Genomic DNA, 15265 nt, shown 5'->3' with positions numbered 1-15265 from the left:
CTCTGAGGGATGGAGTGTGGAGAACGCAGTTTCTGTTTTCTTAGGTGGGGAAGTCTGTGGGAAGAGCAGGCTCAGGAGAATGGAGAGGAATTAGTTTTGGATGTGGTCATTGTGTGGTGTCTTATTAGGCATCCAAGCAGAGATGTGGACTAAACAGTTAAATACGTGTCTGGAGTTTGGAGGGGAGCTTCAGCCTGCAGATATGCAGTATATATTTGAGAACCCATCAGTGTACAGGTGAGGTCCCCAAGGGAGGGTATAGATAAAGAAGACAGGAATTCCAAGTAAGCTCTGGGGCACCTGGTCTTGTGGGTCAGGAGGAGGAGGAGGATTTAGCACAGGAGACCGAGAAGGAGCCACTAGTGAGCAAGACCCGTAAGGAGGAGCGTGTGGTTCCAGGAGCCAAGAGAAGAAAGTTTATTGGAAGAAAGCCAGAGGACAGTGTATTGGAAATGTGGCAGTCACCAAGACTCAAATTAAACGGAGCTAAAACTTTCAAGGGGTGAGGCCTGGTCTTGGCAGATGACAGCAGCAGGAAGGAGTAGAGGGCTGGGAGGTCTGATCACCTGAGAGTCAGCGCTGGAGGCTTTAGGATGAGGCCCAGTGCCAGGGCCTGTGAGAGGAAACAGCCACCACTGGGCACGATGGCAGAGAGGCAGCGTCCCCCAGGGAGAGCCAGCTTTCCAGGTTTAGAGCAGGGTTTGGAGAACACACAGAAAAGAGGTTGAAGCTAGAGAGTGTTGTGCTGCCTGAGTTCCAGAGGGCACAGTGGGAGGTCTGAGAAGTTGGGAAAGAATGTGTATTCACCTTGGACTTCCAATGTGGGAAAAGGAGGAGGACATGGAAATCTGGCCTTCCTGTGATAACTGACATTCAGAGGAGTAAGGTGTCAGTTGGGATGAGTCCTGATGGGGTTGGGTTTCCCACAGATGTGAAGGACGTTGATAAACTTTTTCTACCATTTTGGTGGGATACATAACAATAACTGTTGTTTAGTGAGTGCCTACTTTTGTCAGTCACCATCTAGGTGTTTTGTACAGACATTATTATATTTATTTATTTATTTTTATTTATTTTTTTTTTTGTCGAGACACAGTTCTACCCTATGCCCTGAGCAGAGGGCAATGGCGTCGTAGCTCACTGCAACCTCAAACTCCGGCTGTGGGCATCCTGCTGCCTCAGCCTCCGAAGCCGCTGGGATTACAGACGCTCGCTGCGGCACCCAGCTGGGTTTTTACATGTTTTTCATGAGTCGGGGTCTCAACTCTCACAGTCTCAAGCTTTTTCCCTGCGTAGAGTGCTGTGGCGTCACAGCTCACAGCAACCTCAAACTTGTGTATGTAAATGATTCACCTGCCTCAACCTCCCAGGTAGCTGGGACCACAGGCGCCCACCACAACGCCCATTTATTTTTTTGTTTGTTGTTGTTGTTGCAGTTGTCATTGTTGTTTTAGCTGGCCTGGGCCAGATTCGAACCCAACAGCTTTGGTGTATGTGGCCGGCGCCCTACCCACTGAGCAACGGGGGCTGCCCAACATTATTATATTCTAGCCCTGTGAGGCAGATTTTGTTAAACCCATTTTACACATAAGTTAATCAAAGCTAAGGTTGGATTAAGCAGCTTTCCTGGGCTCACAAGAAGGTGGAGCTGATTTATACCCAGGTCTGCCTAAAGGTTAATAAAGCATTTGGTTTAATGACTTCCACAGAATTATTCCAAAGAGAATGTTGAATCCGCACTGGAATAATTCAAGAAAAATTATAATAGTACATTTCCTGAATAAAAAGGTAGAACAATGATGGGCTTGCATGCTGTACGAAGGATTTATAGTAAAGCAAATATCACAGTAAAGTGAAGGGCACAAATTTTTTGGTTTCCCAGTACATATTTCTCAACCCCTTGGGGGCTGAGAATATTTTAAAATCCTTAACAAAACATAAATAAAATACTACTAAATCCACAACCAAACATAATTTGAAATATCATAAAATTCCCAACTAAACATATTACAGAGAGAGGCAGTAGAGTGTTGTAGTTTAAGAGCATTTTCTCTAGCCCTCACCTTGCTTGGCTAAAATCGTGGCTCTGCCATTTCTTTTTTTTTTTTTTTTTTGGTAGAGACAGAGTCTCACTGTACCGCCCTCGGGTAGAGTGCCGTGGCGTCACACGGCTCACAGCAACCTCTTAACTCTTGGGCTTACGCGATTCTCTTGCCTCAGCCTCCCAAGCAGCTGGGACTACAGGTGCCCACCACAACACCCGGCTATTTTTCGGTTGCAGTTTGGCCGGGGCTGGGTTTGAACCCGCCACTCTCGGCATATGGGGCTGGCGCCCTACTCACTGAGCCACAGGCGCCGCCCTCTGCCATTTCTTGATTGTGTGACTTCTTGTGCTTCAGTTTTCTTTTTTTTTTATATATATATATTTTTTGAGACAGAGTCTTACCATGTCGCCCTTGGGAGAGTGCCTTGATGCTCACAGCAACCTCAAACTCTTGGACTTAAGCAGTTCTCTTGCCTTAGCCTCCCAAGTAGCTGGGACTCGAGGCACCCACCACAACGCCCAGCTATTTTTTTGTTGCAGTTGTCATTGTGACTTAGCAGGTCTGGGCCGGGTTTGAACCCACCAGCCCTGGTGTATGTGGCTGACGCCCTAACCACTAAGCTATGGGCGCCCAGCCTATGCTTCAGTTTTCTAATCATAGGCTGTTGAGAGGGTTACATGAGGCTTGCTATGTATAAAGTACAAAGAAAATAGAAAGCAATAAATAAACAGTAACTATTGTTATTAATACTAAACACCACCTGTAGTCTTCCTATTTCCTTCACACACAGATTGACTCACCTGAATCCTGAGCATTGGATTGAGCTGTAAGGTTTGAGATTTCAGTGGAACTAATTATGTCTCTATGCTTAATTCATTTTAGCTTTTGTCACCTATCCTTATTCCTTAGGATGTATACTTTTGTTTTTCCATTTTCCACTTTTTAAAAATGAATTTTTAAACTTGACATAATATTCAAAATAGTAAATAATGGTGCAAGTAATGCTAATTTAATGAGCAGCAGTGTGGCCAAAATTAAAGCATTGGCCAACAGGTGGCAGCAGAGGGCTACACTTAAACATTGACTCGTCAGCTGATGAGTAGCAGCTGGTTTAGGCAAATTAATAAGTAACAATAATAAGTAACAAATTAATAAGTAACAAAATAATAACAAGAGTGGAGTGCTTAGAAGTGAAACTTACAATGTTTTTAGTGCTGATAACAAAGTTTGAATTTATTAAAAGACATACAATTGTGACTCATTGTTTCCATGTACATGGAATAAGTCCTAGGCTTTAAAATTTAAATAAGCCTTAATTTAATTAAGGCTTTAAATAAGCCTTCATTTTTAATAGTTTTTTTTAAATCACCAATTATTGTTTCAACTTTATTATTAAAAAAGATCCTGAAAATTGAGAATCTTTTCAAGTATGAGTAAAAAGTTAGGTTTACCCTGATAATAGACATCCAAATTTGACTTTTTCTCTTATCATCACATTCTGTCTTATTCATTGCTGAATCTTCATCACCTGACATTTAACAATGTCTATTACATATTTGAACATAAAAATTTGCTTATTACTAGAAAGTCATCAATTCCAGAATTTTTTTTTTTAAGAGACAGAGTCATTTTCTTGCCCTTGGTAGAGTGCTGTGGCATCACAGCTCACAGCAACCTCAAACTCCAGGGCTTAGGCGATTCTCTTGCCTCAGCCTCCCAAGTAGCTGGGACTACATGGGCCTGCCACAATGCCCGGCTGTTTTTTGTTGCAGTTTGGCCAGGGGCAGGTTTGAACCTACCACCCTCAGTATATGGGGCCGGTGCTCTACCCACTGAGCCACAGGTGCCGCCCAATTCCAGAATTTCTAAGAGATGGCCATGAGATATTAACTGTGATAAGACTAATATTCCATTTTTTTTCTATATGTGGGTTTTGTTTTCTCTTCTAAGATTCATTTACATTTAAAAGGTAAGTAGATTAAAATTACTGAAAAGAAAAATTTACCAAAGGAAAAATTGATGACTTAAGTTTATAAAGAAGCAATAAGATTGAAATTCATATCTGAGCTATGAGGAATTTAAAAATACTGCTCTGAATATTTTTTCTTAATTTGCTTTCCACTTTCTTTTGATACAGTTTACATTCAATAAGGAGGAGACCTGTAAGCTTGTTTGTACAAAAACATACCATACAGAGAAAGCTGAAGACAAACAAAAGTTAGAATTCTTGAAAAAAAGTATGTTGTTGAATTATCAGCATCACTGGTAAGACATGGAGATTTGGGGGTTTGGCCTTTATTTTTTTCAAGATGAAATCTCTGTTTTCTTTATTTGATCAACTGTATAAAATATAGCAAATTAATTTATTTCCTTTTTCGTTACTAATGGAAGTAGCATGAAGTAGAAACTTAGACTTGCCAGGGGATTATTAATTAAAACTGACAGCATCATTTAAAATATGTTTTAACTCTACTTGGATTACTCTGGTATCTGGTGGTACTTTGAGTACAAAGGCATGGTATATAGAGCACTTCTTTTATTCATATATAAGCATACCTTGGAGATATTGCAGATTCAGTTTTAGACCACCACAGTAAAGCAAATATCATAGTAAAGTGAGTCGCACAAATTTTTTGGTTTCCCAGTACATATAAAAGTTTAGGTTATATTATACTATAGTCTATTAAAGGTGCAATAGGATTATGTCTAAAAAACAATGTCTATACCTGAATTTAAAAATTCATTATTGCTAGAGAGCATTGACACCAAGATACAAAATGAGCACATCCAGTTGTGAAAGTGGCGCTGATAGACTTGCTCAATGCAAGGTTGCCATTTGTAAAAAAGGCAGTACAATAAGTTCCCAAGTTACAAACATCCGACTGACATATGACTCACACTTACAAATAGAGGCCATTGTAAGTAATAGGTAAAGGTACCTGGTCCAGCTTACATACAAATTCAACTTAAGAATAAACCTATAGAACCTATCTTGTTCATAACCTGAGGATTGCCTATGTTTGTGAAATTCAATGAAATGGAACACGGTAATATGAGGTGGGCCTGTGTAGTTAACAGTAGCATGTTTACGCTTCGGGGAAAGGGCCTGGATCAGTCTAGAAAAATACTGTTATTTTATACTTGTGAGCCATGAAAAAAATCACAAGAAAACACAATTTAACTTTTCTTGGTTTAACAAATAACATCTACTTCAAATGAAGCACTTACATTTTGCTTAACCTTTTTTTCAAAATCAAGAAGATTTAAAATTATTTTGTTTTTGCTTCCAAAGTAGTATGAATATTATACAATACACAAGAGCCATGGATCTCAGCTCAGACCTGACCAGATCCTGTGACCTACCATTGCCCCCTGCCCCTTCATTCAAATCCTTATGACATTTTGTTTATAAAAGTATAATTAACTATTAGTAGTTATCAGAGTACTTAAAATTTTTTAGTGTCATAGAACCATGGGACTGTAGCTTATGGGACAAAAGAGGCTTTTGAAGGTACTCCAGCCTAGTGAGTTCCAATCCCAGATTCTACCATGTTAGCAAAGGGAATGGTGTACTGTTTTCAAAAATTCAGAATCCTGACCTGATTACAGGTGTGGTGGCTTACACCTGTTATCTCAGCACTTTGGGAGGGTAAGGCTAGAGGATTGCCTGAAGCCAGGAGTTTTAAGACCAGCCTGGGCAATATAGCAAGACCCCGAATGGTAAAACTACACAGAATGACTTTGCCAAGTTTCTTTGCTTTTGGCTGTAATTTTCTGAATGTATTATGGCAACATGGGTTATTCTGTTCTGATCAGAAACTTTGGGTATTAATTTATTGGGAAGATGAGTTGATAAATGAAACAATTCATGGAAGTTTCTCACATGAAGTCTTTGGAGGGAAAGAGAAATAATGGAAAGAAGTTTTTTTTTTTTTTTTAAATAAACTTATGGGGTACAAGTATAATTTTGTTACATAAATATATTGCATAGTGATGAAGTCAAGACTTTGAGTGTATCCATCCCGGGAGTATTTTTTTTTTTTTTTTATTTCAAACACATTTAGCATATTTTATTTATTTATTTATTTTAACCATGTGTGGCAAATACTTTTTTTTTTTTGGATTTTGGCCGGGGCTAGGTTTGAACCCACCACCTCTGGCATATGGGACCTGCGCCCTACTCCTTGAGCCACAGGCACCGCCCAATCCCGGGAGTATTGTATATTGTACCTTTAAATACTTTCTCTAAACCAAGTCCTTCATGGTAAAAAGTTGAGAGCAGTCATTCAGCCTTTATCCTTGTGGGTCCTCTACTCTATCAAATGGAAACATGATTTTTAAATTTTCTGGCATTAGAAAACCAAATAAATACTACTACTAATGAAGGCCAGTTGTTGAAAATGATATTCTTCAAATTTTCTTAAATGTATTTAGAAGGGTTTATTGGGCTTTTTTTTTTTTTTTTAATGCTTCCTATTACCAGAAAAACACTACTTTGTAAATGTATCACATAAATGATACATTTAGGATGTTGGCTTTTAAAAAACCTTAATTTCCCTTTAATTCCTCATTTTGAAACTAGCACTCTAATTTTTATGTAGTACTTTCTCCATATGATAGCACAAAGATATTATATATTGCCGGTGTGTGTTCATTAATTGGACTTCATTCTGTATCTTTTTTTTTTTTTTTTTTTGTAGAGACAGAGTCTCACTTTATCGCCCTCCATAGAGTGCTGTGGGGTCACACAGCTCAGAGCAACCTCCAACTCCTGGGCTTAGGCGATTCTCTTGCCTCACTCTCCAGAGTAGCTGGGACTACAGGAGCCCACCACAACACCTGGCTATTTTTTTGTTGCAATTTGGCCGGGGCTGGGTTTGAACCCTCTACCCTTGGTATATGGGGCTGGCACCCTACCCACTGGCCACAGGCGCCGCCCTGTATCTTAAAAATTAAAGCAATTAACCACTTCTTTAGGCCTGTAGAAAATTTGAATTATTTATTTTATATTACACTGCCTGTGTGCTTCTAATATTTTATAGTCTTTTCATGGGAACTACTAGCCTGCTGATTATAGTAATAAGCAGCTGAACAGTATAGGTGATTCTAAAATTTTATACATTAGGTACTATTAAATAGCATTTAAAAATGACGAGGCATGTTTTATTGGGTCATTAATGTACACCTTGGGTGAATAGCAAATCATACTTTTACTTCTTAAGGCATACATTAATTAACAAATAAAACATGCCCTGGAGTGTTGTCTTATGACTGTAATATACCTACTATATTTTGAGTAATTTTTTTTTATTTTTATCCCACAGTGTGCTCTGGGCATAGGGGACCACATACTCAGACTTTGATGTAGTTATACAATGCCACAGAACTTTTTTAGCTTTATCTTCTTAAAAAAAGAAAGTCCTTTTAAATTTAGAATTTGAAAGATTTGGCTTTCTAGCTTTTTATAGCAGTATTTCTTTTAGAAATAATTTGGATTTACAATTTTTATAGAATCTTTGTGCTATAATTTTCTCTTTTTCTCTTGGCCTTTCATTTGCCTATATCTTGCAGTTTATATTCCTTTCCTTTTTATTGAATTATCTGAGTAATAAAAATGTTTACTTCTATACACTTTAATAAACTGTTCTTGATGAACTAGGTGTATTGCTTTGTACCTATTTAGAGCTTTGAGTGTTCTGCTAAAAGTAAATTATACTAAAGTATCTAGATTATATTGTTAAATTAGCAATCGCAAGAAATTAATTTATGAAATTACTTTTTCCTACATTTATAGTTTCAAAAAAGCTATGTAGCTTTTTTGTCATTGTTTAAGGCTAGTCAAGTGAAGCAGCGGCAATGGAGAAGGTACAAAAAAATCTGTAACTGGTTGTGATCAGCTAACTGTTTGTTAGCTACAAACACCACTGTGCTTGGACCAGACTGTAAAGTATTTTCCTCACTGCAGTATATCAGATACTGGGATGATGTCATTACTTATGAAACACCACATTTCATTAAAATTCTTTGTGGGTTTTGGAATCTTAAGTCATTTATGTCATACATTTAAATTTTACAAAGCAATGACACTAATTTGGGCAATAATTCTTAGGCATATTTGGTCGGTTCTCTTCTATCTTGACTTTTATTTCTGTGCATAGGATCGTGGATAATATGCCTGTAACATGGTGTTATGATGTTGAAGATGGTCAGAGGTTTTGTAATCCTGGATTTCCTATTGGTTGTTACATTACAGATAAGGGCCATGCAAAAGATGCTTGTGTTATTAATGTAAGTTCATTATAAACCTTACACTGCTTTTTGTAATATGGCTTTTTAGTAGAAGAATTCAGTCTTTTACACGGCAAAAAATTATTATATTTATTGAATGAGTATAGGTCAGATGAGTACAACTAATTACTTGGATCTTAAAGGTAAGCAAATCGATAATGTTTAAGTTGAACTCTAGAATTGAAATAATTCAGAATCAGTTCAACATTTACTAAGAGTGTCTATTGTACATTTACTAAGAGTGTCTATTGTATGTTAAGTTCTACACTAAGGGTTGGGACTTTGTTCTAACTCTGTCAAATGTTAGATTCCTAAGTCTTACAAGTAAAATAATGTAGATAGTGGAGTGTCAGTAAGACTTCATTATAAGTTAATGAAATCTGTACTGCAAAAGTTTGATTTTACACCCTTCCTAAATTCTGTCTTTGAGCCATTCTTCAATATTTAAAAATGGATTAGTCTGAGACAGGTGGATTAATCCATCCTTAAATATAAAAGAATGGCTCAAAGGCATAATTTAAAAAGGGTGTAAAATCAAACTTTTGCAGTACAAATTGTGAGACTGTCTCAAAAGAAATAAATAAAAATGGATTGATCAAATGTGGAGACATTAACATAGAAAGTAATTAGAACTAGGTGAGGATATATATATTTTTAAATTTTCTGTAATCAGGTCAACCTGATTTAATCTCCTAAGGATGTATCGTTTAATAGAAATTAGCATGAGCTTGATCATGAAACTGATTTTATCAGATTGTTAATGCTTTTGTTAGAGTTGACCAGAGATACTTGAATAATTTAGGCTATTAGGATTTAGTCCCAAATTATAAACTTCTAGGGAAGGAAAGCGTTTAAATGTTTAGCATGCTCATAATGTAGTATTTTAAATTTTATTTCATATGAAAAGCTAGAAAATAGTATTAATGGTCTTTTGAAAGTGTACTTAGTAAGTTTTATGTAAAAATAAAGACTTTAAGAAGTATAGACCTTACCCAGTTAATTTGGCTTGTAAAGACTTTGCATTTAAAACTTTGTTAATGGGGAAACATTAACATTCTGTTCAAATTTAAATTTTTCTAATTGTAGCCCTTTTTAAAGTTTTATGTTTTGACTCTCTTATAGCCAGTTTTCTGCCTTTAACTCTAAATTCTGTTCTATAGTCAGAATTCCATGAAAGAGATACATTTTACATCTTCAACCATGTTGACATCAAAATATACTATCATGTTGTTGAAACTGGGTCCATGGGAGCAAGATTGGTGGCTGCTAAGCTTGAACCAAAAAGGTAATTATGTTATTAGATGCATATAAGTGAAATTTAGGTCCAGAGTGTAAGTATTTGGAGCCCAGTTAACTTATTCCTTAATCAGTATTCTGGCATTTTGGATTGATTTCGCTAAAATGACCGTTAGCATGAGTTATGGGTTGTCCAGAGAAACCATACAGGTAGTTATTTTCCTGTCATGGCACGCGGTCAAGCCGAGGTGCCTTTTTGTTTTGTTTTTCACTCAGGAAGTTTTGACAGCTTTTCCATTTCTCAGCAGGGAATGGAGAAGACAGGTGGTTGGGATAGTGGTCCTCTTCACAGTGGTGAGAGCATAGCCTCAGATGTTTGCAGCCTTCCTCTGGTCCAAGGCTCAAATGAGCTGATTAGTGCTGTAATTTGTAAAGCCTCCATGTGGAGTTAGGAGCCTATATGTGACCAGTCATTGAAAGAATATCTCTTCAAGTTGTCTAGTTTTTTTTTTTTTTTTTTAGCATGAAAGTATGTATCAGTTATTACTGAGATGCTTTTTTAATTGGCTATTCCATTTTTTCCATGACTTTTCCAATCATTGAATTAGCCATTTTCTCATATAATGGTGGTAAAGGAATGCATGCCATAATGAGATGGCAGTTAATTTAAACTCAGTGATTTTTTTTTTCCTGAAGATTATTTAAATGCTCTTCAAGTATGGTGTTTTTAAAAGTTTGTTTATAATTTTAGGTTATAATTTTGTATATATGCTTATCAGTAAGTCCATTGTTTATATTAAGTAAATATTTGTGCTGTTAAATGTGGCACAAATAATTTCATTTTCGTCAGCAGCATTGTGAAATATGTACAAAATCTCTAACCTTTACTTCACACCATTTTTTAAAATTCTACTTTATCAGCATCTTGCCAAAATGTTTTTTCCCACAGCTTCAAACATACCCATATAGATAAACCAGACTGCTCTGGACCTCCCATGGATATAAGTAACAAGGCTTCTGGGGAGATCAAAATTGCCTATACTTACTCTGTTAGTTTTGAGGTAAGTTTGTTTTTACCTTAACTTAGAAATTTATTTTAAATTTTATACTACTTAAACTAATTCGAAAATATTAATGATTGAGTTTCTCAAATAGATAAGATCTTAAGGAGCTGATTTTTAGACTTGTCACTATACCAGGCAACATAAATCACTTTCCAGACTAAATCTTAGTTTAAATGACAAGATGTAGTAAATTGAATGCTTGAGCCTGATTTTGTGTTAAACATAAGAGATGCATACAAAAGGTAGAAAATAGGCATCAAGAATAGTACAGAAATGTCGGAGATGTATTCAAAAAGCATTTGGGAAAACAACACCATTTTAAAAATCAGAGTTGAATATGACCTTCAATAGGGAGTTTCCTGTTGGTAGAATATCTTAGGAAATTAAAGGTAATGTTTTTATTAATAGTGAGATTTCTTGGGAGGAAAGTAAAAATTCATTGTTGTGAGAATCTTAGGCAGTATTCCACCTCTAGTTTTTAAAAACTGTTTTGGGAATCCATTATAGTTATAATGTTTAGTATCCCCATGTAATGTTTCCTTTGTCCAGGCACAGTCATCAGTCTATATTTGTAGATAGTAAGAGCTCAGTATGGGTGACAACTGCCAGATGCACAACGTGCCTGGTATGACTTTGTGGTCTGGCTGGCTGTCCACCAGAGCAAAGAAAAAATTATTCAATTCAATTATATTCTTATATATATATAGATCCAAATTTTGGCATCTAAAATAAATATTTACTAGTTATAATTTAGCAAGATTTTTTTTTTTTTTTTTGCAGTTTTTGGCCAGGGCCAGGTTTGAACCCACCACCTCCGGTATATGGGGCTGGCGCCCTACTCCTTTGAGCCATAGGTGCCGCCCTAAAGCAAGATTTTTAAAAACATAAGTATGCAGGCATTATTAGCAACTCTTATAGTTTCCTTTAATTTGTCGCTTAATCTCATTCTCATTTCCTAGCCTTGAGTAAATCTAAAACTCCCTGAATCTCAGAATTAACTAACCAAAGTTATGATAATTAGAAATTGCAGTTGTTGACTGAATGGAAGGGCAAGCTGTGAGGGAGAATTTTTGGATTCTTAATGTGTTTTGTCAGTGGATGCTTATTTAAAGAGATTTTTTTCTCTCCCCTCCCACCAGGAAGATAAAAATATCAGATGGGCATCTAGATGGGACTATATTTTGGAGTCTATGCCTCATACTCACATTCAGTGGTTTAGGTAAGAGGACAGAGTTAGTTTGCTTTTTGCTTTCTGCTTTTTCTACCCTTTGTCCCTTTGAACATTTCATTTATTCTCTAAGCCTCTCCAGTTTTCAAAAGTCTGGATTTGGGTTCAAATCTGGCTTTAACTTAATTGTGAATCAGGTGGGTCACTCACTTTTTCTCAGAGTCCATTTCTTGATCTAGAACTGCCCACCTCATGAGATTGTTCTGATGATTAAAGGACATAATGGAACGGAGCATTTGAGGATATTACCTGGCATGTAAGACTCTCAGTAAATAGAATCTGGTGCTGTTATTATGACTATTTACTTACTTATTTTGAGATAGGGTCTCACTCTGTTGCCAAGACCAGAGCAGTGTCATCATGGCTTGCGGCAGTCTCCAACTCCTGGGCTCAAATGATCCTCCTGCTTCAGGCTCCTGACTGAGACTGCAGGCACATGCCACTATGCCCGGCTAATTTTTCTATTTTGTCGAGACAGGGTCGCACTTTTGCTCAGGCTGGTCTCAAACTCCTGAGTTCTTTCCACTCAGCCTCTCAGAAGTGTTGGGATTACACATATGAGCCACCACACCCAGCCCGTGACTGTTTTTTTTTATTATTTTCCTCTTGAAAACATGATTCAAAACTTTTTATCTAGAAAAGCTGTTTATAGTCCCATAACTCTTCTTTTCCTATTTTGCTGACTAATCTTTTTGGCACTGATTCACTGAGTAAACTTGTTCTTTAGTAAATTTCTTGAGGGTACAAGCTGATGTTTGGTTGCAGCTTGTACTGCAATATTTGGGCACCGTAGTTATTTAATATTGTTGACTATGGACAAAAAAAATACTAAACAGGCTCAGCGCCCACAGCACGTGGTTACGGCGCCAGCCACACGCACCGAAGCTGGCAGGTTCAAGCCCAGCCCAGGCCAGCTAAACAACAATGACAACTGCAACGAAAAAGAAAAAAACATAGCCGGGTGTCGTGGTGGGCTCCTATAGTCCAAGCTGCTTTGGAGGCTGAGGCCAGAGAATCCCTTAAGCCCAAGAGTTTGAGATTTTCTGTGAGCTATGATGCCATGCCACTCTACCGAGGGCGATGTAGTGAGACTCTGTCTCAAAAAAAAGAAAAAATTCTAAACAGACTCTAAAATAATAAGTATATAATATTACATATCTACTACCTGAAAGAACACAGTCTCTCTGTATTGAGTTTGTTATATTTTAGGTAGTTTTGATTTTACGTAATGATGTTTTAATGTCATTAATAAAGTTTTTTTTAAGTTTCACTGTTCCTAATATTAAGTTACAGATTAATCATGACATGCTTATTTCTACAGCATAATGAATTCCCTGGTCATTGTCCTCTTCTTATCTGGAATGGTAGCTATGATAATGTTACGGACACTGCACAAAGACATTGCCAGATACAATCAGATGGATTCTACGGTGAGTGAAAATATTTCAGCTGGTCTTTGGTCTGCCAAGGATTGTCTTTATTGTTACGTTGGAAAAATTTGTATAATAGCTTTAGAATCTACTCTTAAAATATTCTCCAAGAAAAAACTAAAACAGGAAAAAGCAAAAAAAAAATGTTCTTCTCAAAAGTCTTGAAGTCACATTTTTAAAAAAGAAACTGATACCCAGGCGAAGTGGCTCATGTCTGTAATCCTAGCAATCTGGGAGGCTTAGGCAGGTGGATCAGGATCACTTGAGTTCTGGAGTTCATGACCAGCCTGAGCAAGAGTAAGACCATGTTTCTACAAAAATAGCTTCATGTTGGACTGGGCGCCTGTAGTCCCAGCTACTTGGGAGACTGAGACAAGAGAATCACTTGAGCCCAAGAGGTTGAGATTGCTATGAGATATGACACCATGGCACTCTTCCAAGGGCTATAAAGTGAGACTCTGTCTCAAAGAAAGAAAAAAAAGGAACTAATACTTAAGAATTGATATGCTCTAGAAAATTTCATCACAACATTCACAGCTGAACTGTTGACAGCAGTGGCTCGGTAGTCCTTCCTCACACACACGCCGTCACCACTGCCAGATTCTCCAGTCTGCGAAACAGCAAAATTGAATGCAGTAGCTCCCAAGCAACTTTTGTGTGTATTTTTTAATTTTTTAAATTAATCTTAGCTAAATTTTAATCAGTTCAAAGTAATTTAATATGTCAGCCTTATTCTCAAGAATTTTTTTTTTTTTTTTGAGACAGAGTCTCAGTATGTTGCCCTCCGTAGGGTGCTGTGGCGTCACAGCTCACAGCAACCTCAAACTCTTGGGCTTAAGCTTCATCCTCCCAAGTAGCTGGGACTACAGGTGCCCACCACAGCGCCCGGCTATTTTTTTGTTGCAGTTGTTTGGTTGGCCCAGGTCGAGTTCGAACCTGCCACCCTCTGTGCATACGGCTGGCACTGTAACCACTGTGCTACAGGTGCCGAGCCTCAAGCATTTTAAGTTACCTCATGTTACACACTTTAGACATTTTAATTTCAGCTCAGCGCAATAACAAAATTTCCACAAGGTTTACAATAATTTGTAATAAATGCAAAAAAACTCAGATTTTCATTGTCTTCTTTTCCTTAGCTTCTTCAGCCCTCCTCCTCCATTGCCATCTTCCTGTCCTGTCCTGATTGGAAAAAGAATCATATTAGTATTTATAAGCTTTTAATATTCCTACTCGAGTCTCTTTTCTTACATTTTTAGTGGTGTTATATCTTTTCAGATTTTTTTAGGTAATTTCATAATCCTGTATGAACAGGATTATGAAATTGCCTTTTCCAAATAGTTGCTGGAAATGGAGTTTCTTTATTTGCACAGTGTCACCGTAGAGCAGTGGTTCTCAACCTTTCTAATGCTGTGGCCCTTTAATACAGTTCGTAACCCACAGGTTGAGAACTACTGCCGTAGAGCATATGGGCTATTGGCACCTCTGCCTCCACTCGTGCTCCTGTCTTAGCCCCATGTAGTCAGAGTGAATCTGTTCAAAAAGAAATCAGATCATTCCAGTCCTGAGCAGAGCCTTCCAGGGGCTTCTCCTTCCCTCAGTGTGAAAGTCACAGTCTTTACAATGGCCCTGCGTTACCTCAGAGCCTGCTCCAGGGGTACTGGCCATCTTGCTGCTCCTCAGACACTGTTCACTCCCCCTTCAGAGCCTTTATGCTCACTGTCCTCTCTGCTTAGAGTGTTCATCCTAGACATGCGCACGGCTCTCTAGCTCCCGTACCTCCTTCAGAGCTTTACTGAAATGTGATCTTCCCTTTGAAAGCTTCCCAACCATCCCCCATAAAATTATATCCTATCCGATACACATGTTCATAAGTCTGCGTTTTTTCTCTTTGGCACTTACTACTGTCTAACATACTCTAGTTTTTCTCACTTACTTTAGTTTGCCTTCCCAATGAGAACATGTACTCAGGACAAC

At 37.6% G+C, this 15265-nt stretch overlaps 1 protein-coding gene across 1 annotated transcript in view; it reads left to right on the top strand.

The window, feature by feature from the left end:
- The window catches only part of TM9SF2 (transmembrane 9 superfamily member 2), a 64388-nt gene that overhangs the window by 27346 nt on the left and 21777 nt on the right, over nucleotides 1–15265 (top strand). The window contains exons 4-9 of the mRNA XM_053563075.1: nucleotides 4183–4310; nucleotides 8204–8333; nucleotides 9494–9618; nucleotides 10519–10630; nucleotides 11773–11852; nucleotides 13183–13291. Coding sequence (XP_053419050.1) covers nucleotides 4183–4310; nucleotides 8204–8333; nucleotides 9494–9618; nucleotides 10519–10630; nucleotides 11773–11852; nucleotides 13183–13291 — 684 coding nt within the window. The remainder of the gene's footprint in view (nucleotides 1–4182; nucleotides 4311–8203; nucleotides 8334–9493; nucleotides 9619–10518; nucleotides 10631–11772; nucleotides 11853–13182; nucleotides 13292–15265) is intronic.

The sequence above is a fragment of the Nycticebus coucang genome, chromosome 15, assembly GCF_027406575.1.
Source record: "Nycticebus coucang isolate mNycCou1 chromosome 15, mNycCou1.pri, whole genome shotgun sequence".
NCBI lineage: Eukaryota > Metazoa > Chordata > Mammalia > Primates > Lorisidae > Nycticebus > Nycticebus coucang.
Note: the sequence above shows the minus strand (reverse complement) of the source record. Positions and strands in the feature narration are given on the sequence as shown.